Here is a 12823-nt window from a genome sequence, read left to right as displayed (position 1 = left end):
GCTCGCCGTGCTACATTGTTACTGTATCTCATAGATTTCTGTGAGATAGCAGTGGGCCGCCCTGCTGTTTCCATACATCCAGCCTCACCCGGCCACTGCATACAGCCAGGCCGGAGGGAACCGATCTTGACAAGCATGAGACTTGCATTTATCAGACTCCTATGGCATCTCCTGTATGGAAGAAAGAATAAAACGGCACTCCTCTTCTAAATGTCCCACCAATGTAGCATTGTTGCAGCGGTCATTCAGCAAGTTGTTAGTCTTAGTGGTGTGTATGGACGGCGTGTGACCATGGAGGGCAGTAATCACATAAATAAATGATGAATGGCATGGGGCTTGTCTGGCAGTATTGGGGCAGTGAGACATTTAAAAGATGGTTTGTCTACCCTCTGTTTTGCATGGTTGTCTACCCTCTGGTATATATCTTGGGAAAACCTCTTTAACACCTTAAGGACCAGGGGATTTCGGTCCTAAAGGACCAGACACTTTTTAGTGATTTTACGCATGTGGTGGTTTTATGGTCCCATTAGTAATTTATTTCTTTTTTTTCCATGGACTGCCACAATTATTTTCAATGTTTGCCGTTCAATACCTTTTTTTTTTTTTTTTTTTTTTTCCCCCACATTTTTTTTTCTTATTGGGAATGTGTACAAACAGTTGGGAATTTTTTAAATTTAAATATTTAAATTTATTTATAAAATGAGTATATATACACAAAGCACAATGGGATTACCCATTTTGTTTTGGATGTTTTGATATATAATTTGCATAGCTTCGTGTTACAGGGTGGAATGTACGGTAAGGCCTGAAAGCCTTACCGTACATGTACGTTGCTGAAAGCGCCGCAGATGCGCTCGGAAAGCCAGTGGCGTGCCGCGCGCATGCGCCGTGCCGTCTATTATTATTTTTTTCTTCTTCTGTTTTCCCGCGGTCCGCGGCACGGATGCAGTGATGGCTGCATCTGTGCCGCAGATCCTGACAGCTTCCATTGGCTTTAATGGAAGCCGCGGGAGCCGTCCATGTGGGAAAACCGCACAAAAATGGAGCATGGCGCGATTGTTTTACTGCCTGTGCGATCCGCACACCATAGGAAAATGACATCCTCAGGTATTGAATTACCTGCGGGTGCCCAATGATTCCCTGTGGGCGCAAATTTAATAAATCTATTTTCCTTGTGAACATTGGACCTTACAGGCAAAACCATCCCTGTCTGGTGAAAGTAGTACTTGACAGAGCTGATCTAGGTCTGCTAAGAACCTACAGTTCTGCCATGGTAGGGTCACAAGCAATGACTTGATTGCGGAGTTGAATAGCAGAAATGGCACTTCCACTTCTCTAGCGCTCGTCGTAGCCCGTCTACTTCAGGTCCCCGACTGTCGCTGACTGCTGAGCATCTGACCTGCTAGATTGCGGGAGCTTTAATCCCACACTGTATATATACAGCTCTTGGCCTTTATCAGGTTCATGCTCCCGGGCCACGAATAGGGAGAAACCATTGGGACCTGCCTCGTGATGCCGAGCTTCTTTCGGAGTGGGTCTTTAAAGTATGCTGCTCTTAATGCTACAGTATTTTAGAACTAGACAAGTGTGCCAACAACGTGCATCTCTGTCCCGGGTTTGTTTGAAAGCAATAGGGCTGCGATGTAAGATCACACAGGCAGAACGTGCCGCGATTTGTTTCTTGCATCACGGTGCTATGCAGGAAAAAATTACTCATGTCTATGAACCCATTGAAAAGAATGGGGTTGAGATTTGTGTCTCTCGCGATGCAGAAATCGCGCACAAGTTTCTCAGCCGTGTAAAGACAGCCTTAGGCTGAGAATTTTCACCGCCAATTTCAATTGTGCAAATTCTGCTGAGGATTTGTTGCGGGTTTTCTGCTGCAGCAAACATGCCTCTTGATATACTCTTATGGTCCAGTCTATGGAAGAAGACCCTGCTTTTTTGGCTACATTATAACCTTTTAAAGATGTATCAACCAGCCCTATAAATCTCTTATCTCATATTGCTCCTGGCATGAGCACGGTGTATTTGCATTACGTTTCCAATGTTTTAGAATGCGATTTACCTGTTTTACTGTAGGATCTGAGAGTTGAGCTCTAACCGTATGGAGCTTCATAACCTTGACCTTGCAGTACCTATTTCATAGCAGCCATGAGACCTATTCACCTGCCTGGTACAAAGTGAAAATCCATATTTTGTCCTGGGTTATGGTTGACCTTTCACTCCGGAAATTACTTCCTAAGGTTCTGCTATGTATGTTCTAGGTCACTCCACTTGCTTCCTGCTTGTTCATGATTTAACACATGGAGGCTTAGATTACAGAATACAATATAAGTAAGATTTTGGGGTAAAAACGGTATTTTAGTTACTTTAGGAGTAAGTAGAACTGATATAAACAGTATTGTAGTTAATCTGCTCATCTATTCAGTGTCAAGATGTGCACAGTGAATTTGGGTTCTTTTCTGCCCAGATTACCATTTTTACTTTTTCTACATATTGAATCACTATTACGGTAAGCTTCTCCCACAGTTTACTTCCTCACTCGAACTTTTATGATGTATTTAAGTGGTGCCTTTCACGCTGACTGTCCATGATGCACATGATATATGGTGGTGGGTCGAGCTGGAATAAAACAAAGATTCATTTTTTTTTTTCTCTTTGCTTTTTCTTCCAGGAGGAGAAGTGATGAGGGGATTAATGAATATGATCTGAAGAGGCAGAGGTTTCAGTCTCCTCAACAGCCCCCTTCTATCATTCACCAGTCAGTGCCTTTAAGAGATGACCTCCCCTACTCCTTTCCTGGGTTGCTATTGCAGCAGCCCCCTCGGAGCCCTGCTGTAAATGGTCAAGTTCAATCTTCAGGTGACGCTTGGCTATTTGAAGACGTAGAAACCACTTTGCCTGTTGCTAATGACAAGGTAAAAGTTGGACTAATTAGTTATGTACTCATTTTCTGCTACTTATAAATTCTTTACATGACTTGGTGCTTAGAATTGTTGCCTTAGACTCTGGTCACGTCTGTGTCGGAGTTTCCTTTAGGAGCCTCCGTCAAAGATCTGGCCCAAAATGCTAGACAAAATAGCACAACATGCTTCACTGTTTTGTCCAAGAACCTCTTAAGACGGATGCCACTATTGTCAGTGGGGCCTCTTGTGGCATTGTACATAGAACGGATCCAGCATTCCATTTCTGTTTCCATGGGCAAACTAGAAAATGGAAATCTGAATGCCGATGTGTCCCGAGCTTTGCAGAGCTGCTGTCCTAGGTACATAGCTAACATTTGCATAATGTTCATTAGGTTTCTATCAGTTACGCCAGACAGGGGAGAATTGGTCACACGTGATCACTGTCAGCTCATTGAAAGTCTCTGCTGTGCCCGTCACAAAGTACAACATTCAGATATCTCATAGACATTAATTGGAGTGGCAAGGCACATGTGTGACCAACTTTCCATTTAAACTACTTTGAAAGAGTGATCATTAAGATATTATATATGTGTGTGTGTGTGTGTGTGTGTGTGTGTGTGTGTGTGTATGTATGTATTAATATATAGATTTATTTATATAGATTTATTAATATTATATTTTTAGTGTGGGACAACCTCAGGTACATGCTTGTTAATAAGACACCATAAGACTTTGTTCACACTTAACTGAAATCTGCATCAGACTTTACCTCTTCTTTTGCGAGAGTGAAATCTGCTGCAGATCCACATCAAAATCTACATTACCGGTGACGTTTTTTGGCGCAGAAATTATGAGGAAAATCCACACCTTTCCAGCTCTGTGTGAACATGCCCTAAAACTGTTTGCTGTGTATGTTTTAAGAGATTAGATTGTGAGCTCCACTGATGTCGGGTACAAACTAATAGTCGTTCATTCTGATTTTCTCCATCACAGCTGAGTCAGCAGATTCTAGACTTGTTTCAAGCTTGTCAACAGCAAATCTCTGACTTGAAAAAGAAAGACATTTGTCGGGCAGAACTCCAGAGGGAAATTCAGCAAATATTCCCCCGTACGTACCTCAGAGTAGATTTCCTTGAATATTATTGGAGAGTATTGCCTTCTGTTACGTGTCCTTAATCCCCTTGTCCTTTTTGCAGAGAGCAGACTGTACCTTGTTGGCTCCTCACTCAACGGGTTCGGCACAAGAAGCAGCGATGCAGATTTGTGTTTAGTTTTGAAAGATGAACCGGTGAGTCCAAAAAATGTATAATGATGTGTTCATTACACCTTATGTACCATGTTATTTGTACAGTGCTCCAAAGTAAAATAAATAAATATTATCTAGGAGCCATTGGCTCCTTTTAAATGAAAAACGTAGAAGCCAAATGAAGACTTAAACTGCCAAATTTAAATACATATAAACTTATTAAAATAAAAGACTTGGTGTGCTTTATTTTAAATTACATCCAATTGCTAGCCCCCTCACCATACAGTGACGACAGAAATGGCCCCCTTGCAGTACAAATACTTTCAGAGTCGTTTTTCCACCACCCATTAAAGTGACCTTTTGGACAAAATTCTGTCCCAGGACCAAAGACAGCAGAATATATTATCTGCTGATGATCTTCACTGTCAATGCCTCTCAAATCTGCCTGTTCAGTATCCTGTTTTCAATCATCCAGATGGCCACTACAATTTTCTAGCTACCTAATGCACACTATGCTCTGATTGGTCAGCATTGTTCACATGATGAGTGCTAGCCAGTCAGAAAGCAGATATAGTGCATTGGTAGTCTTACCAATGCACTGTGGGGATTAGGAGGTCTAAAGATTGCATCGACTGTCTTGAGCAGCTGAAAATGGGACCTGGAACTGGTGGATCAGAGGTCTATCAGCACATAGGACTGACCAACGCCAGGTAGTATAACTACTCCCTCCTATCCCATGAATGGTGATCTATTGCAGTAGCATCCAGGCATCCCTCATCCATCCCCACGGCAATCGCATCTAGGTGTCCCTCCCCCATCCAGTCATTGACAGGAGCCATTGCCAGCTTGGCTGAAAATGCTTATGTAGTTGCAGGAAGTGTTGAGTGAAACAGCATGAGGATCGGCCTGTGTGCAGATCTCTCTCCCTGTGGTCCTTCAGGGCAGCTGCTGTCAGGGGGTGGTTCGTCTTGCAGAGATGTCTCGTCTGCAGCTTATTAGGCATCTATGCTAGATGCAGAGGAAATACTCATCACTACAACCGATAGCTGTGCAGTCGGCGCTGGTCGCAAGTGACAACAAACCAAGTCTTGTCGTCATTTCTGAAAACCTGTGCACATTCCTGACTGTTTTGGTCACCACCTGGAGCCCTGCTTGTATATAATTCACACGAGAAAGGAATATGTACATGTGAGGAATCGTGTAGGACAATCTATAGAGGCTTATAAGATTTTTATAGATTGTTTTCATTGAAAGTTATTTAACTGATAGCTTACAACAGTCACAAGAAACGAACATTGTAGTGTTATTTCCATCAGCACAAATGAAGCAGACGTAGATTATATATAGGTGGGGCTCGCTTATGGCCAATTTCATACAAGTGTAATATGGACACCTTTCTGCATATCTATTTTGGCCACAAATCCTGGTACCACCGTGAGTCAGATCACCAGACCTGGGACCTGTGGCTGTAATAAAGGCACAGAAGTCCATCAGTATTACACTTATGCACTGCTTACTTTTTGTCATACTCTATTGATACACATGTAATAACACTATATCCTTAAAGGCTTTGGGAGCTAATAAGTGCTATACAGGCAGTCTCATAGTGATGCTTTTCTTCATGTGGGGTAAAGATGCTATATTGCTGTAGCCCTGTATCTAAATACACCGACTATTGCAGAATGGCTTGTTGGCTTTTTCCCAGTACCCAGATTGTAACACTCGGATCTTCTCCTGCAAAACTCCAGACTTTACTTTTTATGTCAGAGTGACTTCTTCCATAGTCTACTAATGAAAATGGTAGCAGTGGATGTAGTTAGTACTGAAATATCTATTAAAATGTAGATGATTAAAGAGGGTATACAAAGGCAGAAAATGTTTTCAAAAGGTGCTCACCATACTGTAAAGGGGGGGGGAAGCCATGCTCTCCTTCCCTGCTGCTTCCGTTCCTCTGGTGTGCCGGTCTTCACCTCCAGTTGCAGTGAGCTACCAATGATATCACCAACAGGACATGTGACTGCTGTAACCAATAACGTGCGTGGACTGCAGCGGTCACATGTCTTGTTGTCAGGATATCATTGCTCTGCAGCTGGAAATGAAGACCGGTGTAGGAGGGGAGTATGGCTTCCTTTATGCTTTCACAGCTTGGTAAGCACTTTTTTTTTTAAACTTGTCCCGAATAACACTTTAAAAGGGAATTTGTCACTAGAAAATTCATTTAAATCCACCACCATAGCGTAATAGAGCATTACACAAGATCATTACACATGGTTCTGCACACAAAAAAGCCATTTAGCACTAATCAAAATTCTTGATAGAATGACGGCACTGTCTCTGAGTTTGCAAACGGCAAAGTAAGAATTTCAGTTAATGCTAAATGGCTTTTTTGTGTAGAACCGTGAGCAGCCAGCTTGTGTAATGCTCTATTTCACTATGGCGGATTTATAACTCCTTTTCTGTTTCCCTTTAAATATCCAAAATTTGGATGGAATATTTTAATGTGGAGAAACAAAAGTAAGTTGAGGAAGCGGTTACTTCTCCAAGAACTCAGGTTTAGTAGTGTAAGCGTTCTTACTTCCTCTGTGTAATCTTTCTTGTTTACTTGTGTGCAAAGTAATATGAAACTGCATGACAACTGAGTAATATACGTCTTTCTATACATAAAATGTTTAGCAAAACTAGGCCAACCTCAGTGTGATGAGGTATTTCTGGGTATTTAACTTTGGAGTATCTAGGGACATTTCATAGAGTAGGCATTGTAAAAAGCATATCAAATAGTGCTAGCAAAGTATGCTGCTTTTGTCTGCCTAAGGTAATGTCCTGTTTTTCAACTGCTTTATTACTCCAATGCAGTAACAATAAAAAAAAAATTAAGCAATTTTGCAAAGCTTCTTGATAATAAAAAAAATCTTGCTGTTTTGTGTCTATAGCTCCTATGCGTCTCCATGGTTACTGCCTGTGTCTACAGCTCCTATGTGTCTCCATGGTTACTGCCTGTGAACTCTGTGTAGTTTGGTCCTCCAGTTGTACACCTTACAGAGTAATTACATTGTTGTGAAACTTTTGACATGACAGACACCTGTCACAAGTTTTGATCAGTGGTGGTCCCGTTGCTGGAATGCCCACTGATCACTAGAGGGAGGGGGCTGCAGTGCTCACAATTCTACATGTAGCAGGAATCTCAGCAGTGGGATCCCCACTGATCAAAATTTCTAACTTGTCTCTGATATCAAAAGTTTCTCAAAAATGCAATAACTCTCTTTAATGCGTCCTCTACTTCTTACTAACATGGCAAGTAAATGTTGCTAATAAGTAGAGTATTGGTGGAAGAGTAGCAGTGCCTTAGAAGTATCAGAGCAAAGAACAGGTTTCCTGTAGTTAAATTTTAATATACTTAACATGCATCTCCAAATTGTTTGTGTCATAAAGCACCTTAAAGGGGTATTCTTTTTTTTTTTTTTTTTTTTTTTCCTATTGAGGACTAACAGGTCATCAGTAGATGATCGTCTGGTACCCGAACCTCGGATCCCCGTTGTTGAGCTGACTTGGCCCCACTGCTCATCTGGGGCCGCTGTCACTGCGGTCAGCGCAGAAAGCTCTCACCATAGCGCAGCAGTCCGTGTTGGTACTGCAGTGCAGCTCCTGTTGGATTCAATGGCGTCTGCAATCCTAACCCAAAGCACTGCCCTATGTTTAGCAATTTTTTGGCTTGCGGCTGGCCCTGGGAATCAGCTGATCGCCGAGGAGTACCCCTCTAATTTATGACTAGAAATCATATGGTCTTTAATGACTCTGTTGTATTCTTCCATCCATTATAGATGAATCAGAAAACAGAAGCCAGGCATATACTCAGCTTACTCCAAAAACACTTCTACACTAGACTTGGTAAGTGATATTTTTTTTTTCTTCTTTTTTTTTTAGATTAAAATTTATAAATGACGTACAGTATTATTGAATAACTAATCTTTATTTTCTGTTGTAAGTTGAGCTAAAGCTCTATACACATAAGATAACTGTTGGCCAACTGCTTGTTCACACAACCGCGATCACTGCCGACTTCCTCAAGTGTTTGCTCAGCTCTTCTCAGCATATATGTTTGTGAAAGGGAAATTGGCACGTTGAAAATGCAGTCCAACCTGCAGGCATCATGTTATAGGGCAGGATGAGCTGAAAAGATTCTGTTTAACTTGTATCTTATTTTAATTCCTGCTCACTCTGGATTTAGGAGTCCGGTGGGCAGACTGACTGTTATTTCTGTATGCACAGTCATCCCGGGACAGCTGTCAATCACTTCATGGGCCTACCCACTGGACTCCTAAGCCCTGATTGGTCAAGGATTTAGGTCAATAAATGACAAGTTATACAGAATATTTTCCCACTATTTTTAGTCTGCCTAGCCTTTTCTGCAGCATGCTGAGGGGACTGCATTTTCTATATGACACACACATGTATGTACCATAAGTCACACTTTGCAATGTCTAAATACTGATAAGTTCTTTTCCTAACTGTAGCTTGTCACTTGATATAAGAACCATATTTTGTTTTCCCCCAGGATATATTGAGAGACCTCAACTAATCAGAGCAAAAGTGCCAATTGTAAAATTCAGGGACAAAGTCAGGTACGTTGCTTGGTGACAGTCATCAATACTTCTGGTTCTTTAAATGTACCTATAAGAAGTAATTTTTTTTACTAGCATTAAAGAGGTATTCCCCTCATAAGGATTTATCATATATTGCGGGAATTGGGGCCGTGCTCCTGGACACGATGGAACTGATGGCATATCCTAATATGACATTTAGTAGTTGGAAAACCTATTTAATGAGTGATAAGAGAACAGAGCTTTCTAAATTTTAGTCATGTGCTGCTGTAAACACACACTTCCAACACAAGCCGATCCTTCTAGTTCATAAAACGGACCAGCGCAGGATGTAATCTGGGCAGGTTGTATAATGCTTATTGGACATGTTCTTCTACAGCTCTGCTCTTCTCTCTGCAAACCCTGCGATCCATCTGGGAGGAATCAGAACTTAGATGTTGTATTTATTACACCCTGTCAATTATTTTACTGTCTGTGGGGCACCATTCTATTAAAGGGGTTATCTGGGGCTAAAACACCCACAGATCAGATATTGATGACCTAGTATCTTAGTTGCTGAAAACCCCTATAAACCTTTGCCTGCCAAGCACATATGTAATACTATACATCATGATTCTGAATCAAAACTGCAATGAGAATGTAAGGTATAGCTTATATATGAGGAAAGGCAGGTACAGCAAATCCCTAATATATATTTTATCTGCCCCACTACCTAAATATCTTATGCTCATACAGGGAGTGATGCTGCTCCGAAGCAGTCGGCTATCTGCTTAATAACTCGGCTGCTTACAGCTTTGCTTTAATCAACTGGCATGGGTTATCTGAAAAAAAACAAAAAAAAACTTATCCCATAAAGTCTTCTCAATATTCCCTCTTTTGATAGGCCTGTATATTCTGTGTAGAGTATAGACTGTGTGATGTCCAGAGGTGTGAGCTGCCAGATTTGTGTACCAACGATTGGAAAGCTATAGCCAATCTTAGTAATGTCAGTCTGCCTAGCCAATGTAGTTCAGTACAAGAAGCATTAGTCTGTTCGCTTTTTCCTTCCCCCCCCCCCCCTCCTCCCATATTTCTTTATTGCTATATTATATGGTAAATATATAAAGATCTATTCTTGCACATGTCATGCTATTGTGCTGTGGTTGGCATAAACATGTCATTATGTTTAAATTGTACCTCCATTTACAGTATATAGAAAAAAAACTATTGGGCCTCATTTACACAGTGGAGTTCGGGAATGGATTCCTTAGTGAAATCCACAGCATTTTAGCGGTTTATTAAATGCTACTATGGCGTGGATTTCTGAAACCCGCCTTAAAGAAAATAAGAGCTGACATGTTAATTCTTGGCACTGTTTCTGCATGCGGATTTACTCCATTGACAAAGGGCTAAATCCGCATGCAGGTCCCTTCAAAATCTACAGCAGAACTCCCAAAGCTCAGTTGCAAATTAAAGAGTACTTGCACTTTGGAGTTTTCCTGCTTCGTCAAACATTTACGCCTCCTTCCAGCGGCTGAAGACAGCCCCATATACTGCTTATATAGCACAATATGGGACAGTCTTCAGTTGCCAAGAGAAGTCGAAAATGGATGATGTAGCAGGAGTGCTCAAAAGTAAAAAAAAAAAGTGCATGTACTCTTTAAGCTGATCCGACAGTTCACAGCCTGTGTGGTTTCACAGCCAAAGCCAGAAACTGCATCAAAAACTGCTACAAAAACCTGTGAGAAACTCCCCTGACAGTATAGGCCTGCGCACACTAATGTCTTTGTAAATAACTTTCATATCCTAGTCTCCTTCTAATTATTAGTGTAGATTAACCACAAAGTTGTGGGTTGGTCATATCGATGTACTAGGTGAGAAGTGCCCTACTCTGTCTCCTAGATTACTTTACCCAGTATAGAAGCCGGGGCTGCTCCCCCTACTGGATGTTGGAGCCTAGGAGACGGTGGCATGGATCTGCTCCATGCCACTATTTAGGGGCAGAATCTTCTGCAGTGTATTTAGTAAAACTATTTTGCACAGTGCAGCACTATGCTCTTCTATATAATTGGAGGTACACTTTAACAAATGTCTACATCAGGATGAGAAGATGTTAAAGGAGTTTTCTGGGCAAATACTATTGACCTATCCTCAGGATTGATCATCAATAGTTGATTGGATGGGGTCTGCCAAGCGGCACCCTAGTTGATTGGACCCCTGCTGTCAGTCCCAGGATACACTGGTTGGAGTGGAAGCAGATAGCCCTGACCCGTGTAATGGTCGGTGCTGGTAATTACAGGCACAACTATCAATAAAATAACAGCCGTGCCTGCATTTACCAGCACCAACCTATACAAAGGGGTTGGCGCTAACCCCTTCTGCTCCGGTCCATGTGAATTGTGGCACTTGCAGTGAGCGCCCAATTGGCTGATTTGGAGGGGACCCAGCCAAACGACTATTGATGACCTATCCAGCGGATAGGTAATTAGTACCATTTGCTCAGAAAACCCCTTTAACTACATCCATTAGAATATGGTGCAGGTTTGTGTTGCAACCTCGCCTGGATCAATATGTGATGGCTATTAGATCTTCATAGATAGTGTTTTCTGGTATAATTGCCTTCTTGCTCCTGACTCTTGACATGCAGCACTTCTATTTCTCTTCTGTTAGTGGTGTGGAGTTTGACTTGAATGTAAACAATGTCGTGGGAATCAGAAATACATTCCTTCTAAGAGCCTATGCACACAGTAAGTTACTTACCTATCTCTCTCTGATAGGGTAGCACTATCTGGAAGGAGGCTTAAATGTTGTAGTTATACAAGTCACACCTGTACTGGGTTTCATAAAAGATTCACTATTGCATATTAAAGGGGAGTGAATTGCCACTTTATTAGAGATGCCCATCTAGTAGTGCATTAGACCTCCGTTGGCCTTCAGAACCCCAGCAATTCATCATGGCATAGATTCTGCTAGGTGGGGGAATTGCTCTGCAGGAATATTGGTCCATGCGGACAGGATAGCAGTTGCCACAAATTTAGATGGAAGTACTAGGATGTTCTGAACAGCTGACAGGAGGGGTTCATCAATTCAAGCTTTTGTACCAAATTCAGACTCGCCCCCCCCTTCCTCCCCCATCAGAACGGTGCAACACAAATCTGGATTCATCTGACCTGGTGATGTTTTTCCAACTGCTTAGTGATGCAACTTTTGTGCTATTTTGCCCGCTGGCTTGTCTCCTTTCTGTCCCTCTTAGATAGCACTGATGACACTAACTGGTCAAGTGCTGTTATACTGTATTCAGCTGCAATTTCCTTGACTGCGCCACCTGTTCATTAGAACGGTTAATGACAACTCCACACGGTTTCATGAGGAAATCCTAGAAGCTTGCAAGCTTATAAAATCCTGGCCCTGGCTAGTCTATCACAGATGTCTACCAGATTGCTGGATTTTACCATTCTAATGGGAATTCACACTGAAACCAATCCACGGAAAACTTGCTCAATTTAATGTTGCATTCTGGGGGTCACATGTCTAATTTCCATACAGTGAAGCTCTAATCATGGAAGGGACGGCATCTAATAGTGGCCATTCAGTGTATGTTATACTATGGGCTGTAGTAGATTTTTGGGAAAAATTTTGGAAAACAAAAATAAGTGAAAAGGACCATTTTCAACCCATGAATTGGTACAAATGTTCTGTGGTCGCAGTGTGTATGGCCTCTGATCAGCAGACACAGGCGTGCACTTGCCTCGGCAGATGAACAGTCACATGGAAAACAGACTTCTATGCTAAAGAGGGAACATTGGGAAGTAGAAGACAATAAAGTAGTGTTTATACTATTGTGTATACACCCGAGTTGTGGAAAACCGTTTAATTTCAGTCTTATATTAGAGCTCTATAGTGTGTGTCCGGTTCTGTCAAATGGCCAGTAGTAGTTTTACCATATGATGAGCAATTTTACGACCAGACTAGTCTCACACTATTAGTGCACATTCACATGGTGGATTTTCCTCAACTGAAAAAAATCAGATGTTGGTGTAGATCCACATCAGATTTCATCCCAGTATGTATAAATACTTTGTGAAGATGTA

General features: G+C 41.7%; 1 protein-coding gene across 1 annotated transcript in view; it reads left to right on the top strand.

The window, feature by feature from the left end:
• Window positions 1-12823, top strand: part of TENT2 (terminal nucleotidyltransferase 2) — a 38215-nt gene that overhangs the window by 8525 nt on the left and 16867 nt on the right. The window contains exons 3-8 of the mRNA XM_066602835.1: window positions 2678-2921; window positions 3903-4017; window positions 4106-4197; window positions 7974-8040; window positions 8708-8774; window positions 11403-11479. Coding sequence (XP_066458932.1) covers window positions 2678-2921; window positions 3903-4017; window positions 4106-4197; window positions 7974-8040; window positions 8708-8774; window positions 11403-11479 — 662 coding nt within the window. The remainder of the gene's footprint in view (window positions 1-2677; window positions 2922-3902; window positions 4018-4105; window positions 4198-7973; window positions 8041-8707; window positions 8775-11402; window positions 11480-12823) is intronic.

This window comes from Eleutherodactylus coqui, chromosome 5, assembly GCF_035609145.1.
Source record: "Eleutherodactylus coqui strain aEleCoq1 chromosome 5, aEleCoq1.hap1, whole genome shotgun sequence".
NCBI classification, from domain to species: Eukaryota; Metazoa; Chordata; class Amphibia; order Anura; family Eleutherodactylidae; genus Eleutherodactylus; species Eleutherodactylus coqui.
The sequence above is the reverse complement of the archived record's forward strand: the minus strand, read 5'-3'. Positions and strand labels throughout refer to the sequence as shown.